General features: G+C 34.0%; 1 protein-coding gene across 12 annotated transcripts in view; it reads right to left on the reverse strand.

Annotated features, from left to right (window-relative positions):
* The window catches only part of C2CD6 (C2 calcium dependent domain containing 6), a 178,648-nt gene that overhangs the window by 130,387 nt on the left and 32,190 nt on the right, over positions 1–16,071 (reverse strand). For 5 of the 12 annotated variants that reach the window (XM_023259602.2, XM_019838477.3, XM_023259608.2 and 2 more), the window contains exons 2-4: positions 5,087–5,173; positions 2,105–2,156; positions 357–502 (exon numbers count right to left, since the gene is read on the reverse strand). In XM_023259602.2, coding sequence (XP_023115370.2) covers positions 357–502; positions 2,105–2,156; positions 5,087–5,173 — 285 coding nt within the window. Of the gene's footprint in view, positions 1–356; positions 503–1,817; positions 2,076–2,104; positions 2,157–5,086; positions 5,174–6,405; positions 6,478–8,968; positions 9,002–16,071 lie in introns of those variants that run through there. The other 7 variants (XM_045034280.1, XM_023259603.2, XM_045034279.1 and 4 more) reach the window with 6 other exon arrangements.

The following is a 16,071-nucleotide window of genomic DNA, read 5'->3' on the forward strand; positions in this document are numbered from 1 at the left end:
AGGCCACCATATCTATGGTAATTTGTTATTTCAGCCCAAGCTAAGACCGGGTAGAAGAGGGCAGATGAGAGGAGAAGAGCAAGACAGAGAAAAATGCACGTGTGATAAACACTCAGAACCTCAGACAGTTAAGATCTTAGGAAAGAAGACCTCAAGATTATGAATTTTCCAGTAAGTTGTTTTTTAAAAAACACCAATATAGCCCATGGTATATAAATAGAATACTGTAAAATATCCAATAAAAAGACACTGCATTTGCTTCTTTCTCATCCCCTAAAAAAAAGAACATAATTAGTGTAAATTATTTGAAGCTGTAAAAAGGCAATTTTATATCTAGAAGAGAACTTTAACATTACCTGTATGGAAAAATACTTTATGTCATCAAACTTAATTATAGTGTTCTTCTCATCACTTTGGGGTAGCAAGCTACACATTTTTGTACATTTTACAATGTTGTTTATAGAGATGCGAATGAACAAATTACTGTAATATTGTAAACCAACTGAAAATACACAGATATTTAGGAAGCAAATTATATTGCAATGGTACAATAACACATTATATAATTAATTCATTAAACAATTCAGATGAAACCTAAGAATTAAGCAAATAAATAGGATAATTGTAGAGCATATTAAACAATTTTAAAAGTCTTTAAAAATAGTATTTCTGCCCATCAATAGTAGGCACAGATAGGAAGATTGCTTATTCTTTAGTCACTTCTAATATTTTCTAATATTTCTAATATACTAGTCATTTATATTTCTATCCTCACATTTCCATTATAATTTTTTGCAAATGTTTCTATATGTTATTAAGGTGATTAAACATTTGAAATATATAGTTAAAAACTTCTCTAAGCATAATTATGTAGAAATTCAAAAATTCAGAAAAGTCACTTGAGAGTAATTTATTTTTAACATTAAGACAACAAAATTTAAAGCAGTTTTCTATTCTCTCATTCATTTCACTATATACTTATTAAAACTATACAATATTTTTATTTTCATAGCACTCCATGAATTAAAACAATTTTGTTTTTATGATTTAATTAATTTTATTTTAAAATCTCTTTGTATAGAATTCTCTTCAATAACTTTTACATAAAAGACAAACACAAACTCTTCATAACAAGACTGGTTTTATGTCATGATAAATCTAATAATGAGAAATCCATTTAAGTAAAAGCACCAAGATAAATTAAATCCTTTAAACAATGTTTAAACAGCACAATTATTCCTTAGAAATAATTAGTATTATCATCTAAGATATATAATTCTCCTTTAACTTATATGGTGATTGAGGTGGATTACAGATAGCTGAAAAGCTTTTTTGTCACTTTGCACATCAAAAAGTGGAGATTATTTTCCTCTACTCTTCAGTCTGGCCCTGTGACTACTTTAAAATGCAGTGGAGGGTTGATGGGGGGTGGGAGGGAGGGGAGGGTGGGTGATGGGTATTGAGGAGGGCACCTTTTGGGATGAGCACTGGGTGTTGTATGGAAACCAATTTGACAATAAATTTCATATATTAAAAAATAAAATAAAATAAAATAAAATAAAATAAAATAAAATAAAATAAAATAAAATAAAATAAAATAAAATAAAATAAAATGCAGTGGACATGACCAGGGCTGAGTCTAGGACAGAGTAAGAGAGGCATCAGTCAGGGTCCAAAATTTAAGGGGACACCAAAAACTTTAGTAATCAAAATAGTATATTAAGGTAATATTTTTTAAAAATCAAAATTAATGCAGAAAAAACATATGATGAAAAGACAAGCCCTTGGGACTCCATGGAAAGAGAGAAAGGTCTAACCATTTCAGCTTTCCAGCTAAGTTCAGTCTTCCAGGAATCTTCACTAAAGCACCAAACATGTAAATGAGCCATTTTAGATAATCCAGCCCTTCTGAACTGCCAGATGACTGCAGCACCTGCTGTGTAATGTGAAGCAGAATTGCCACCTAGTGAATGCACATAGTGATTGATAATAAAATAGTTAATGTTTTAAGCCACTAAGTCTTGGAGTGTTTTGTAATGTAGCAGTATTTAACTGAAACACATGCATAATCATGCTATGTTTCTTAAATCAAAAGAAAGGATACTCTTAGGCGTGAAATGTCTGCAGTTCTTTACATGAATAGCGAGGCAGCCAACCTAAAAACAATCAAAATAAAAACATAGCACATGAGTTTTTAAAAGCTAACTTTTTTCCATTTTACTCTAAACCAAACCATATATATTTTTAAAAGCTCCTCTTTGCTAGTTTTTCTAAAAAAAAATATTGTTTCTCATTAGAAATATCTATTTAATGGAAAACACCAGAAAACAGAAATACAGAAGAAATATAGGCAGGATTTATGCAAAGTAAAACTAAAATGAACACAAAGAAGAAAAAAAAAAAGAGGATCGTTATTAACTTAAATCCAACCATCACTCTTCGAATCATTGTTATTTTATATTAGGTGAAAACTGACAGAATGTAGCATCTTGCATATAATGAGAAGAAGTATGCCTTGCTTCAGATAAGCTTTTTTATCTAGTATCCTAAAACCACTTTATTCATTCAACAATCATTCATCCACTATACTGTGCCAAGGGCTCTGAAACATTCATTTTCTCTTGTACAAGTTGTTTCTAAATGTTAAAGAAAATTCTATCTTGTGTTTAAGCATGAAACCAAATATAAAATGAATACAGGAATTTTTGAATACTGTTATGTATTATTAGCTGAATACATTTATCCATGTTAGGTCTTAAAAACCAAGTAAAAGCAACTGCAATATTATATTAAACACTGTGAAACAAAATATATGGCCCAATGGTATTTTTAAATGTATATAAGTAATTTTAAGGATTCGGAATGGCTTTAAAACAATACAGAAAAAAAATTAGCATTCAATATTTAATTAGAAGACTACAGTATGTGAATGATGAAATCCTGAGAAGATAATACTGTGGTCTACTTCTTAAGGAAACATAGATATGAAATGTTATTTTAAAGGGAAAATTCAAAGTTTTCCAATGCAAAGGGGTATAATGCGTATTACACAATCTAGGTGGGATTTTAAATGGTACTTCCATAGGTGATCCCACCAATTTTTTTTCTTAAAATTTTTAATGTTTATTTATTTAGAAGGGAGAGAGAGACAGAGTGTGAGCAGGGGAGGGGCAGAGAGAGAGGGAGATACAGAATCAGAAGGCTCCAGGCTCCACGCTGTTAGCAAAGAGTGCAATGCGGGGCTCAAACTCACGAACTGTGAGATCATGAAGTTGAAGTTGGATGCTTAACCAACTGAGCCACCCTGGTGCCCCAAACTGTTTTTATTTCTTAAAACTGGAGTTATACATGAAGTAGGTAAAACAGGCAAGTATAGCTACAATTCTAGATTGTATAATTCTACGCTTTAACATTCTGCCATAAGTCATTGCTTGCCTGCCAAGTGTTTCAACATGAAGCCATGAACAACTACCCTAACTTTCTTTATATTTCAATAGTTCTTCATACTTTTACATAACAGAACCATAAAAAAGAAAAAATTCTATTCAAGTACAGAAAAATATTTAACAGGCAAAAATATAATAATGCCCATTGACAGGCTATGGGTAACATATGTTGCCACAGATTTTGAGACCCATCTGTGGGTCAAAGCACTAACCATGTCAACACTTTCACCCAACCCCCCAACACACATTAGAACAGTAAAGCAACAAGAACGGTGTTCACTAAAGCACTTTATGTGCCCAATTTTAAGATAGCTTTTTCACCATTTTTTCTGAAAAAGGGATCTATCAGAATGAGGAATAGAGTGTTTTGATATAATTATCATTGCAGACACATGTACAAACCTTGCCAAATACCTCAGAATGAGTCACAGAAGTTTCAAAAAGAAAGTGATGTGACAAATCCTACACTGGGAGGAGCTATCACATGCCAAACATCTGTCAGATATTTCCAACTGACTTTTAAGAGAAGTTTATTAATGTCTAGCAATATGTAATTCAAATAAGGCAAATACAAACTACAAAGTTAGGAAGTGTGAACGAAATCAAAATACCAGTTCAAAAGAAATGTAGAAGTCCTATTCAAGAGTATGGATTACAGAAGTGACTATGTCAACAATAATGGACATGCTTACAGCCCAAAGGCATTTCAAAGAGTCTTTTTCTAAGTTTAGGTTTGGACAGTGAAGGCTTATACTCCAACTTTCATTGTGATGTAGGAAAGTGCTATATAATTACATGGATAAATGCTCATTTTGTAAAAGAAAAAGAAAAAGAAAAAAGTATGTATTAATAGTCTTACTTTTTCTCCCAAAAAAACGTGGTGTTAAATTCATCATACATTTTTAATCAAAAAAATGTACAGTATATGATAGGATCTAGAGAAGAGAGATGAGAGAAACTCTCACTTCATACCCATTAACTATTCTAATGATGTTCACAAATAAAGACGGCTGTAAAAGAATTCCATATTTGCTAGTTCTAAATATACATAGATCCTCATGTCCTATGCTCCATAGCACCCAAAAGAAAAAACAGATTTTTCTACTTCTCAGTGTAGACATTAGATCCTACCTGTGTGTTTGTGTGTATATGTATAATTCATGAGCGTGTTTCCCTTTTGTTCCTGGGACTTACTATTTTGGGGATGAGGGAGAGGTGTGGAGTCAATTTTCAAACTGTAGCTCAAAGGCTCCTAAATCTGACAATATAATCACTTGACAAGCACAATAAAAATACTGATTCTTAGGCCCCATTCTCAGATTCCAAGTTAGCAGATTTTAAGAGGGGGCCAAGAATCAATGTTTTGAATAAGTATCCTAGGTGACTCTGATGTACCTAGAGTTTGGGAATTCAGTTTTTGAATTAGAAAACATTTTTTTGCCTGTGAATCAAGATGTTTTCCCTAATTTCAGTGATTAGAATGCTTTTCTAACTCAATGAAAAAATGAAAAATTCACAAATATGTTATCAGAAATATTTTCTACATATACCTTTTGATAATCAAATAATAAATGTTAACTAGTCTTCACGTAAAATAAGAAATAATTTGTACAGGTTTACTAAGGATTAGTCACACATACCACATCCCCAAATGGTACCAAAGTTGGCACTTGAGGTGTTACTTCCAGTTCTTCACTTTCAGACCCTCTAAGAGTTTTTCTCAGCATCTACAATGTAAATAAATTAATATAAGACTTTAGGAGGCAAAGAAAAACTAGATAAAAGTTTACTTCAACAAATATTTTGAGTATCTAGTATTTATCAGGTATTAGTCTAGGCAGTAGAATATAACTAGAAAACTCATCCCTACCCTCAATAAGTTTATCAATAAATTAACAGAGAAGCAAAATGTAAACAATTAAATATAAGATCATTAAAGGAGTCATGAGAGAGGAAAGAAGTGTATGATACCATGAATAATGAACTCTCCTTGCTAACTAAAACTGACCATCATTACCACATCTTAGTCTCAATCTGACGTGGACTTGAGACCATATCCCACAGAGGACAGTGATTGTGCTTGCAAGTAAGTTATCCCAATAGTCACCCAGTTCATCAGCCACTGAAGGAATTGGAATTTAATCCTTTGGAATAGTAGGTACATAGGAATGGAGCAATGGGCAAATGGCTTTGGTTCTTAGTTGTGTGATTTCCTCCAGAGTAATTTCACTAACTGATATTTGTGGGTTGAATTTAACTTTGTTCTTAAGGGCTCTGGTCACTGCACATGATGGTTAGCTTTTAAAAATTTCAAGACATTTTAGTATAGATTTTAAAAGAGAAAGAGCATTAAAGTGAATGAGGGGAAAGGCAAAGGAACTAGGGAAAAACCTACTAAAAACCTAACCTGAAAAGGAGAATTGTATTTATCCCCAACTTTTGCTAACTTGAATCAGTATGGCCTTACTTATAAACATTAACTTCCCAGGAGTCTGTTGGTATGTGTCTTTTTAAGAATTGTTCTGTTTTTGACGTATATAATAAATCCCTAGTTATGTTGAAATTTTTGCTTCAAAGTAAATAACAAACACTTTGGTTGTACTGAAAAAACTTGTTGTATATGTCCTAGATCATTTTGCTATCATTGCCATCGCTGCATCTGACTGGCTTAGTGGACTTTATATATATGATTTTTATGTATTTGTATAATTTGTAGTTTAAGATAACTGAGTGACAACCACTATGTTGTAACAAAACTATCAAACTGTGGTACATTACATGTGTATTTAATGTGGACTCTCAACTTTCTACGGACCCTCTTATTATGGAAGTCTACTGTGAATGTGGTTTTTAATAAATACAAAATAATTGGGGAGGGGTAGTAATTCCTTTAGAATACTGATTCTCAATTTATCCTTAATTATGTGGCAAAAATATTGCCTTGCCCGCAGATCACTACCTCTTTACTTTTCCTTCCTCATCTGAGCAGAGTTGTCTTCAGTGACAGCAAAACAAGCAAAACAATTCTTTGCCAAAATTCCATCAGAATCTTGAATAAAAGTTCTGAAGACTAGTCTCATAAGGCCTACTTATACCACCTAGAATTTCTCCTGAACCTGCAGAGAATTTTTATTTCAGTTAATTCCACTATGCCTTCCACTATGAAAGGCCCCTTATTCAAAGCCCCTTGAATAAAAGTCTCTCGCAATACCTCTGTACATTCACTCACATTGTTCTCTGTATTTCATCCCCAGTGATTTTTTTGACTACTCTCCTCCATTCTAGTTTTCTTTGAAAATCCACCAGCCTACACACTTACCTTTTCCCCCATATATTTCTACTTCCTAGCCCTAACGGAAACCTTAATTAATGTCCTTACGTTAATTAACATTTACTAATGTGCTGGCATAACTATATGCCTGGCACTGTGCTGATTCTCCTTTGAAGTGTTCTTGCCTTTAATAAGTTCAGCCTGGAGTTTAAGAGAGATAAGTGAAGAAAACAATTATTGCTTCTCTATAAGAAAAACAGTTGCTGGGGGCGCCTGGGTGGCTCAGTTGGTTGAGCATCCGACTTCAGCTCAGGTCACGATCTCGCGGTCCGTGAGTTCGAGCCCCGCGTCGGGCTCTGTGCTGATAGCTCAGAGCCTGGACCCTGTTTCCAATTCTGTGTCTCCCTCTCTCTCTGCCCCTCCCCCGCTCATGCTCGCGCTCTCTCTCTCTCTCTCTCTCTCTCTCTCTGTCAAAAATAAACAAACATTTAAAAAAAATTTTTAAAAAAACCTAGATGCCTTCCATTTCTTAAAAAAAAAAAAAAAAGAAAAGAAAAACAATTGCTGAAAAAACAGAATTTTATCTTTATTTTTTCTTTATTGAACCCAGATCGCCTACATGGGAAAAAGAATAACTTAATTTGATTGCTCAGACCCTCCCATTCATTGTGCAAACTACAAGTGCCTGGAATTATTAACTCTATAAAATATTTAAGTCCTCTTTTCCCCGCTCAAGCTCAGGAGCAAGGACTCTCTTTCACCCTCTGTGGTTCTGTTCCCATGAAACAATGACATTCACAGCAGAGCCCAGGGATTATCCCCTAGAGTATGGAAAAAAATATTAGAATTTAACAATTTTCTTTAACCATAAAGTAAGCATATATAACTGACTATAAGCAGTAGACAAATATTCTGAGGCAAAGTGTGAGTTTGATGTTCAGAGAGGCACATATCATTGCCTTCATGAGTTCTGGATATTTCATTTGCCAGTTAAGTGTATTGACCAATTCACACTACCTTAAGTAACATATTCAGTGTGCTTTACAAATAGACAAGAGCTGATCATAAAAAATTTCATGGCAAAATATTTTTAAAAGTTGGCAAACATAAAGACTTACCATGTACTTCGGTTTTACAAAAAGACAAATGTTCCATATAAACTTTTTTGTAATGACAAAGATTTATCAGCAGTATGTAAACTAGCAAATGTTTTAAAATATGTATTTCTTAATCTGTCTTTTCAGAGTAGGGTAGTTACATTTTAATGAGTATCAAAATAACTATCTTTTTGAAATGAACTAATGTGGAGAATATTTTGAAAACTATTGGAAATATTTTCATCTAATGTAATTTTGTGTGTGTGCAAATGTGCTATGATCCCTACAAGCTCAAGGTATCACACTTTAAAAACTTAGAAACAATTTCCTCGTTTGTTTAAAAAATCTCACAAAGGAAGGGTTTGAGCAGATTAGACCATTTTTCCTTTTAAATATAAAAAAAATGGAATGCCTTCCAATTACTTTGCCAGAACTAATTACTCAGAAAAGATAACATTTTACTGATAAAATCTGGACTAAAAACTTCGCATAATAGAATAAAAATGAAAAATGAGAATGTGGGGGTGCCTGGCTGGCTCAGTCAGAAGAGCATGCAGCTCTTGATCTTGGGGTTGTGAGTTCAAGCCCCACACTGGGTGTAGAGATTGCTTAAATAAAAAAGTATTTAAAAAGAAAAAGAAAAAGGAGTAATGTGGTTTACTAATAAGCACAACCAAGATGCACCTCTTCCACTTGAAATTTCGAATCTTTGAAAGTATCTTTTTCAAATATAATAGCATTAAAAACAATATACTGATATAAATTTGCCTTAGCACTGGACCTTCAAATCACTACATCACAAATACTAAATCATGCTTTTCAAAATAGTAATGCTTATTGAATTCTGTACCACTAATAATAAAATGGAAATCATTTTTAGAAATATTGGTTATCATTTTTAATTTTTTGTATATTGTAGATTTTACATAGTAAATTACAGCACATTTATGTAATATATAAATAAATATGCAAACACTGGTGACAGATGTTCACATGTTTTTTACTGATTAAGATTGTATATACTGATACAGAGTCACATCTAAATGCCCATAATTTGTCTCACTTTCCTAAATCTGACTTCAGGGGGCTTTAAGCTGCCAGTTTCTATGCATATTTCAACTAGGCACAGTCTGCTAAGAATGAAACAGGTTCACCTTCTCCATTTCATACATGCTGCCTTCAATTTGAGATGGAGGTAGGAGTTCCATTAAGTTTCCCGTTTAGACTCATTACAGAAAGCCTTAGATAAAGCTGATACTTAGTTCTTCATTTGATTGTCCACTTTTTAGCAAATACTAATGGCCACAACCCTGGAGCAGAAGAGGAGCAAGAGGTAAGATTCCAGTACCAAGCCCCATACAGGATGCCTAAGAAGTATATCAGGGTACCTGGGTGGCTCAGTCAGTTAAGTGTCCGACTCTTGACCTCAGCTCAGGTCTTGATCTCAGGGTCATGAGTTCAAGTCCCACATTGGGTTCTGTGCTGGGAACCATCTTAAATAAAGCCTACTTAGAAAAAAAGAAGAAGAAGAAGAAGAGGTGTCTCATAAACACCTGGCAAACAAGGGGAGTGGGGAGAAAGAGTGTTAGGGAAAGAAGTGATGATATGTCAAGTGGGTCGCAAGAGGAAAATAGTTAAGAAGTACAAGGAGAGAAGCCTAAACAGAATAAGTAAGTGTAAAAGCATAAAGAAGCAAGGCATAGTTTTATTACTTTATTATATTATATTTGTATAACATACATAGGTATATTATACTGAGATACATATACTTACATACAATAATATACATATTTACATATAAACATATAAATACTATGTTATGCTTATGTATTACTTATATATTTATATGCTCTATGTAAATATTGCATCACAATATATATATATACAGTTGGTCGTCAAACAACATAAATTTGAACTGCATAGGTTCATTTATACATGATATTTTTCAACATACAATTGAATATTCAATATACAATACTATATGAACGTATATATGAATGTTCATATATTCATTCATATATTCATTCATATACATATGAATGTATATTCATTCTATATGAATGAATATGTATATATGAATATACAATATTCAATATACAATACTATAAGTGTATTTTCATTTTCTTACGATTTTCTTGACATTTTCCTTTCTCTAGCTTATTTTATTGTAAGAATATAGTACACAATACATATTACCATGCAAAATATGTGTTAATCAACTGTTTATATTATCAGTAAAGTTCCAGTCAACAGTAGACATTAGTAGTAAATTTTGGGGGAATCAAAAGTTATACATGGATTTTTCAACTGCATGAGGATCAGTGTCCCTGACCCCCATACTGTTCAAGAGTCAACTCAAAATAATTCATCTCTTCAAACTGAACTATAGTTTCAATGCAACCAAAATCAAAGTCCTAATAAGTTTTCCTAAAGAAATTGATGACCTTTTCCAAAAACTAAAATGGAAATGGAAAGACCAAGAATAGCCAAAACTATCTTGAAGAAAAACAAAATGAAGTATTTAAAAATTAAAGAATTAAGGACATTATTTCTTAATGTCTGAAGGCATTAGCAAAAATATAGATAAATGCACCAAAGAAACTGATTAGAGTCTAGAAACAGACCCACACATGGGTATTTCATTTGTGACAAAGTTGGTACTGCAGAATAGGGGAGAAAAAACAATCTAAGGTAGGTCAAGTATTAATCACCATGAAAAAAATACAGAAAGAAAGAATACAAGAATAAAAGGAAGGAGGTGAGAGAGAGAGAGAAAAGAAAAGAAAACCTGACTTGTATCTCACACCACACACAAAAAAATCAGTTACAGGTGAACTGTTGATCTCAATGTCAAAGGAAAAACAATTACAAGATAATACAAGAGAATATTTTCATGCGGCTGAGGAAGAAGCTCTTCAAAACAATGCAACGAGCAATAACCATAAAGAAAAAAGTTTGATACATTAAACTACACTAAACTTAATAACTTTTGCTTATCAAAAGATGTCATACATAAGATATTTGGGAGAAAATATTTGCAACATGTATAGTATAACTGACAAAGAGCCTGTAACTAGAATATACATACAAACTTATAGAAATTAGTTAAGAAAAAGTCAAACAATCCAAGAGAAAAATAAGTATTTCACAAAAGACTTTATATGATGGCTAATAAACATTTGGAAGGGAACTCACCCTCATTAGTCATCAGGGGAAAAAAGTTAACACCACAAAGAGATACCATTAACACATTTCTTGGATGGTTAAAAATAAAGAGACTGACAATATCAGGTGGCAAGGATGTGGAGTAACTAGAATTCTTATACAGAATATAAATTGGTCTATCTTCTTGGAAAAGCTGTTTGGTATTATGTACTGAAGTTGAGCATATATATAATTATGATCCAGAAATTCCGCTACTAGATATGTCCTCAACAGCATACCTCTACTTCTCTCTTACAAAGACATTTGTGATTACATTTGTGATTACATATGTGATTACAAATTACTTTTATGGCCCAACTCAATCCAAGATAATCTCCCCATCTCAAAATCCTAATCATTGCATCTGCAAAGTTCATTGCCATATAAGGCAATATAAACTATTACAACCATAAATAATTTTATACTAACAAATTACACAATTTAGATGAAATGGAAAAATTCCTAGAAAGACACAAATTACCAAAACTGATCCAAGAAGAAGAAAGAATAACTGAAAATACCTATAACAAGAAATTGAATTTGTAATTAAAACACTTCCTAAAAAGAAAAACCCAGGCCCATATTATTTCACTGGTGAATTCTACCAAATACTTAAAAGAAGAAATTATAACAATCTTTCACAAACTCTTTCAGGAAAAAAAAGTGGGAGGAGGAGGTAGAGGAAGGAAACTTCCCAAGATATTCTATGAGGTCAGTTTTATGTTCATCCCAAAGACAGACAGACATCACAAGATGAGAAAACAACAGATTACCATCCCTCATGAATACAGAGGCAAAAATCCTCAACAAAATATGAGGAAACCATATCCAGCAACAGACAAAAAAAGGACCATGTGCTATGACAGAGTGGGATTTTCCCATCTGAAAATCAATTAATGTAATAAGCCATATTAATAAATACGTCTAATCAAGAAAAATCACATGATCATTTCAAAAGATGCAGAAAATGTATTTGACAAAATCTAAAATGCATTTTTGTTTTTTGAGAGAGAGAAAGCTGGGGAGAGGAGCAGAGGTTGAGAGAATCTTAAGCAGGCTGCACGCTCAACACAGAGCCTGATGTGGGGCTCGATCCCAAGACCCTGGGATCATGACCTGAGTAAAAATCAATTTGGGTACTCAACCGACTAAGCCACCCAGGCGCCCCTAAAATGCATTCTTAATAAAAACTCTGAACAAACTAGGAATAGAAAGGAACTTACCTAACAACACACTTCGATGGTGAAAGACTAAGTGCTTTCCCCCTAAGATTGGTAAGGCAAATGTTCACTCTCACTACTTTTAATCAACATTGGACTGTAGGTTATATCCAATGCAGTCCAACAAGAAAACGAAATAAAAAGTATCCACATTTAAAAGAAAGTGGTAAAACTAGTCTTTATGTGCAGGCATTAAAATCCTGTACACTAAAACTAATAAACAAGCTCAATGGAGTATCAGGATACAAGAACAAAATACAAAAATATCTTTTGTAGACTGTCTGACTGGCTCAGTAGGTTGGGCATCTGACTCTTGATTTCAATTCAGGTCATGATCCCAGGGGTGTGGAATTGAGCCCTGTTTTTTATAAAAAGATAAAAACGTAAAAAAATTTTTTAAATCTTTTGCATTTCTGTATAACAGTAATGAAAATAATTATATATGAAATAGCACCAAAATAAAAAATGCTTAGGAATAAATTTAATAGAAGGAATGTAGTAATATTAACAGAAGAAACAATAAACAGAAGAAATATTAAGACTTGTACACTAAAAACTGCAAAACATTTCTGAATGAAATTAAAGAAGATCTAAATTCATGATAAATATTTCATATTCATGGATGGAAAGATTCAATACTGTTAATATATCCATTCTCAAAGTAATCTAGAGTCAAAAAATAAACCAACCACTAACTAACTTAATCAAGAAAAGGGGATAAAACACAATTAAGAGGTTCTGGTCCATGATGGTGACCTATAGGAAGAAAACCTTGAAAAACTCACTTCCTCCACAGAACACACAAAATTACACCTATTAATAGAACAATTCCTCTTGAAGAAAATCTGAGGTCTGACTCAACAGCTTCTGAAAACCAAAGACAGAGAGAAGAGCAGGAAAACAGCAAGAGAAACAGAGCCACGGTAACAAAGGGGAAGTCCAAACCCCAGGATACTGCAAATGGCAGTAGGAAGGGATAATACTGAGGAACCTGGAACAGATTCCTGTTCTTAGGCACAGAAAAAAAGCTGCAGTTTAAAAGAGCAACTAGTATATAAAAGAGACAACAAAGCCTAGACCACAGCAGTGTCCAGACATGATAATGGGTAGGTCTAGTTGTCACAGCAAACTTGTGATCTCAGCAAGCCCTTGGTCCACAAGACCACTCTAGCCCCAATTGCACTGGGGCACAGCAAAACAAAACAAAACAAAACAAAAACAAAACAAAACAGGATTTAAAAGAACCAAGGAGCTCTCTCCCCCTCCACCTTAAAAGCCCACAACAAAGAAGGGTCTGGACACCATAACTAGTGGATCCTGATGCCATAACTGGCAGTCCCGCTTGTCACAGTGAGCTTGTGACCTCAGCAAGGCCAGGATCTGAAAGCCCACCTGAGCCCTGATTGTACTGGGGCACGGTGGCGGAGGGGGGGTGGGGGAAGCTATGGTTTAAAAGGACCAAGGGGCTGTGGGGATGATCTCTTCCTCTCCCCCTTAAAATCCCAGATGGATAGAAAATTAGGTAGGTTGTATATTTGGGACCTTTCTTGCTTCTTGAGATAGGCCTTAATTGCAATGTATTTTCCTCTTAGGACTGCCTTTGCTGCATCTCAAGAGGATTGGACTGTCATGTTTTCCTTTTCATTTGCCTCCATGTATTTTTAAATTTCTTCTTCAATTTACTGGTTAACCCATTCATTCTTTAGTAGGATGTTCTTTTTTTTTTAATTTTTTTTCAACATTTATTTATTTTTGGGACAGAGAGAGACAGAGCATGAATGGGGGAGGGGCAGAGAGAGAGGGAGACACAGAATCGGAAACAGGCTCCAGGCTCTGAGCCATCAGCCCAGAGCCTGATGCGGGGCTCGAACTCACGGACCGCGAGATTGTGACCTGACTGAAGTCGGACGCTTAACCGACTGCGCCACCCAGGCACCCCTAGTAGGATGTTCTTTAACCTCCACGTATTTGAGGTCCTTCCAAATTTTTTCTTGTGGTTGATTTCAAGTTTCATACCATTGCAATCCGAAAATATGCATGGTTATGATCTCAATATTTTTGTACCTGTTGAGGGGTATGACCCAACATGTGATCTATTCTGGAGCCTGTTCTATGCGCACTCGAGAAGAATGTGTATTCTGCTGCTTTAGGTTACAATGTTCTGAATGTATCTGTTAAGTCAATCTGGTCCAATGTGTCATTCAGAGCCATTGTTTGCTTGTTGATTTTCTGCTTAGATGATCTGTCCATTGTTGTAAGTGGAGTATTAAAATCTCCCACAATTATGGTATTATCAATAAGTTTGCTTATGTTTGTGATTAATTGATTTATATATTTAGGTTCTTTCAGGGGACATAAATATTTACAATTGTTAGTTCTTCTTCATGGATAGACCCCTTAATTCTGATACAGTGATCTTCTTCATCTCTTATAGTCTTTGTTTTAAAATCTAGCTTGTCTGATATAAGTATGGTTCCTCTGGCTTTCTTCTAACATCCATTAGCATGATAGGTGGTTTTGCGTCCCCTCACTTTCAATCTTCAGGTGTCCTCAGGTCTAAAATTAGTCTCTTATAAGCAACATATAGATGGATCTTGTTTTAAAGGAGCTAGAAAAGGAGCAGCAAGTAAAGCCAAAGCCAGGAGAAGAAGGAATATAATAAAGATAAGAGCAGAAATGAAATAAAATCCAAAAGAAGAAAAAAAAGAACAGACCAGTGAAACTAAGAGCTGGTTTTTGAAAGAAAAAAAAAAACAATATTCCTGGGATGCAGGACTGGTTCATTATTCACAAATCAATGTGATACACCACATTAATAAAAGAGAGGGTAAGAACCATATGATCCTATCAACATTTGATAAAACCCTAGCCATACTTCTCAAAAAGAAAGAGGACCCAAATAGGTAAAATCATGAATGAAAGAGGAGAGATCACAATCAACACCACAGAAATATAAACAATTATATAGAATACTATTAAAAATTATATACCAACAAACTGGACGATCTGGAAGAAATGGACAAATTCTTAGATACTCACACACTACCAAAACTCAAACAGGAAGAAATAAATAATTTGAACAGGCCCATAACCAGCAAAGAAATTGAATTAGTTTATCAAAAATCTCCCAATAAGAGTCCTGGGCCAGATAGCTTCCCAGGGGAATTCTTTTTTTTTTCTTTTTAAATATATGAAATTTATTGTCAAATTGGTTTCCATACAACACCCAGTGCTCATCCCAAAAGATGCCCTCTTCAATACCCATCACCCACCGACCCCTCCCTCCCACCCCCCATCAGCCCTCAGTTTGTTCTCAGTGTTTAAGAGTCTCTTATGCTTTGGCTCTCTCCCACTCTAACCTCTCTTTTTTTTTTTTCCTTCCCCTCTCCCATGGGTTCCTGTTAAGTTTCTCAGGATCCACATAAGAGTGAAAACATATGGTATCTGTCTTTCTCTATATGGCTTATTTCACTCAGCATAACACTCTCCAGTTCCATCCACATTGCTATAAAGGGCCATATTTCATTCTTTCTCATTGCCACGTAGTACTCCATTGTGTATATAAACCACAATTTCTTTATCCATTCATCAGTTGAATTCTATCAGACATTTAAAGCAGAGTTAATATCTATTCTCCTCAAACTGTTCCAAAAAATAGAAATGTAAGAAAAGCTTCCAATCTCATTCTGTGAAGCCAGCATTACCTTGATTCCAAAACCAGACAAATACCCCACTAAAAAGGAGAATTATAGGCCAATATCCCTGATGAAACTGGAGGCAAAAATTCTCAACAAGATACTAGCAATTCAAATTCAACAGTACATTAAAAGAAT

Source organism: Felis catus, chromosome C1 (assembly GCF_018350175.1).
Source record: "Felis catus isolate Fca126 chromosome C1, F.catus_Fca126_mat1.0, whole genome shotgun sequence".
Classification (NCBI taxonomy): domain Eukaryota; kingdom Metazoa; phylum Chordata; class Mammalia; order Carnivora; family Felidae; genus Felis; species Felis catus.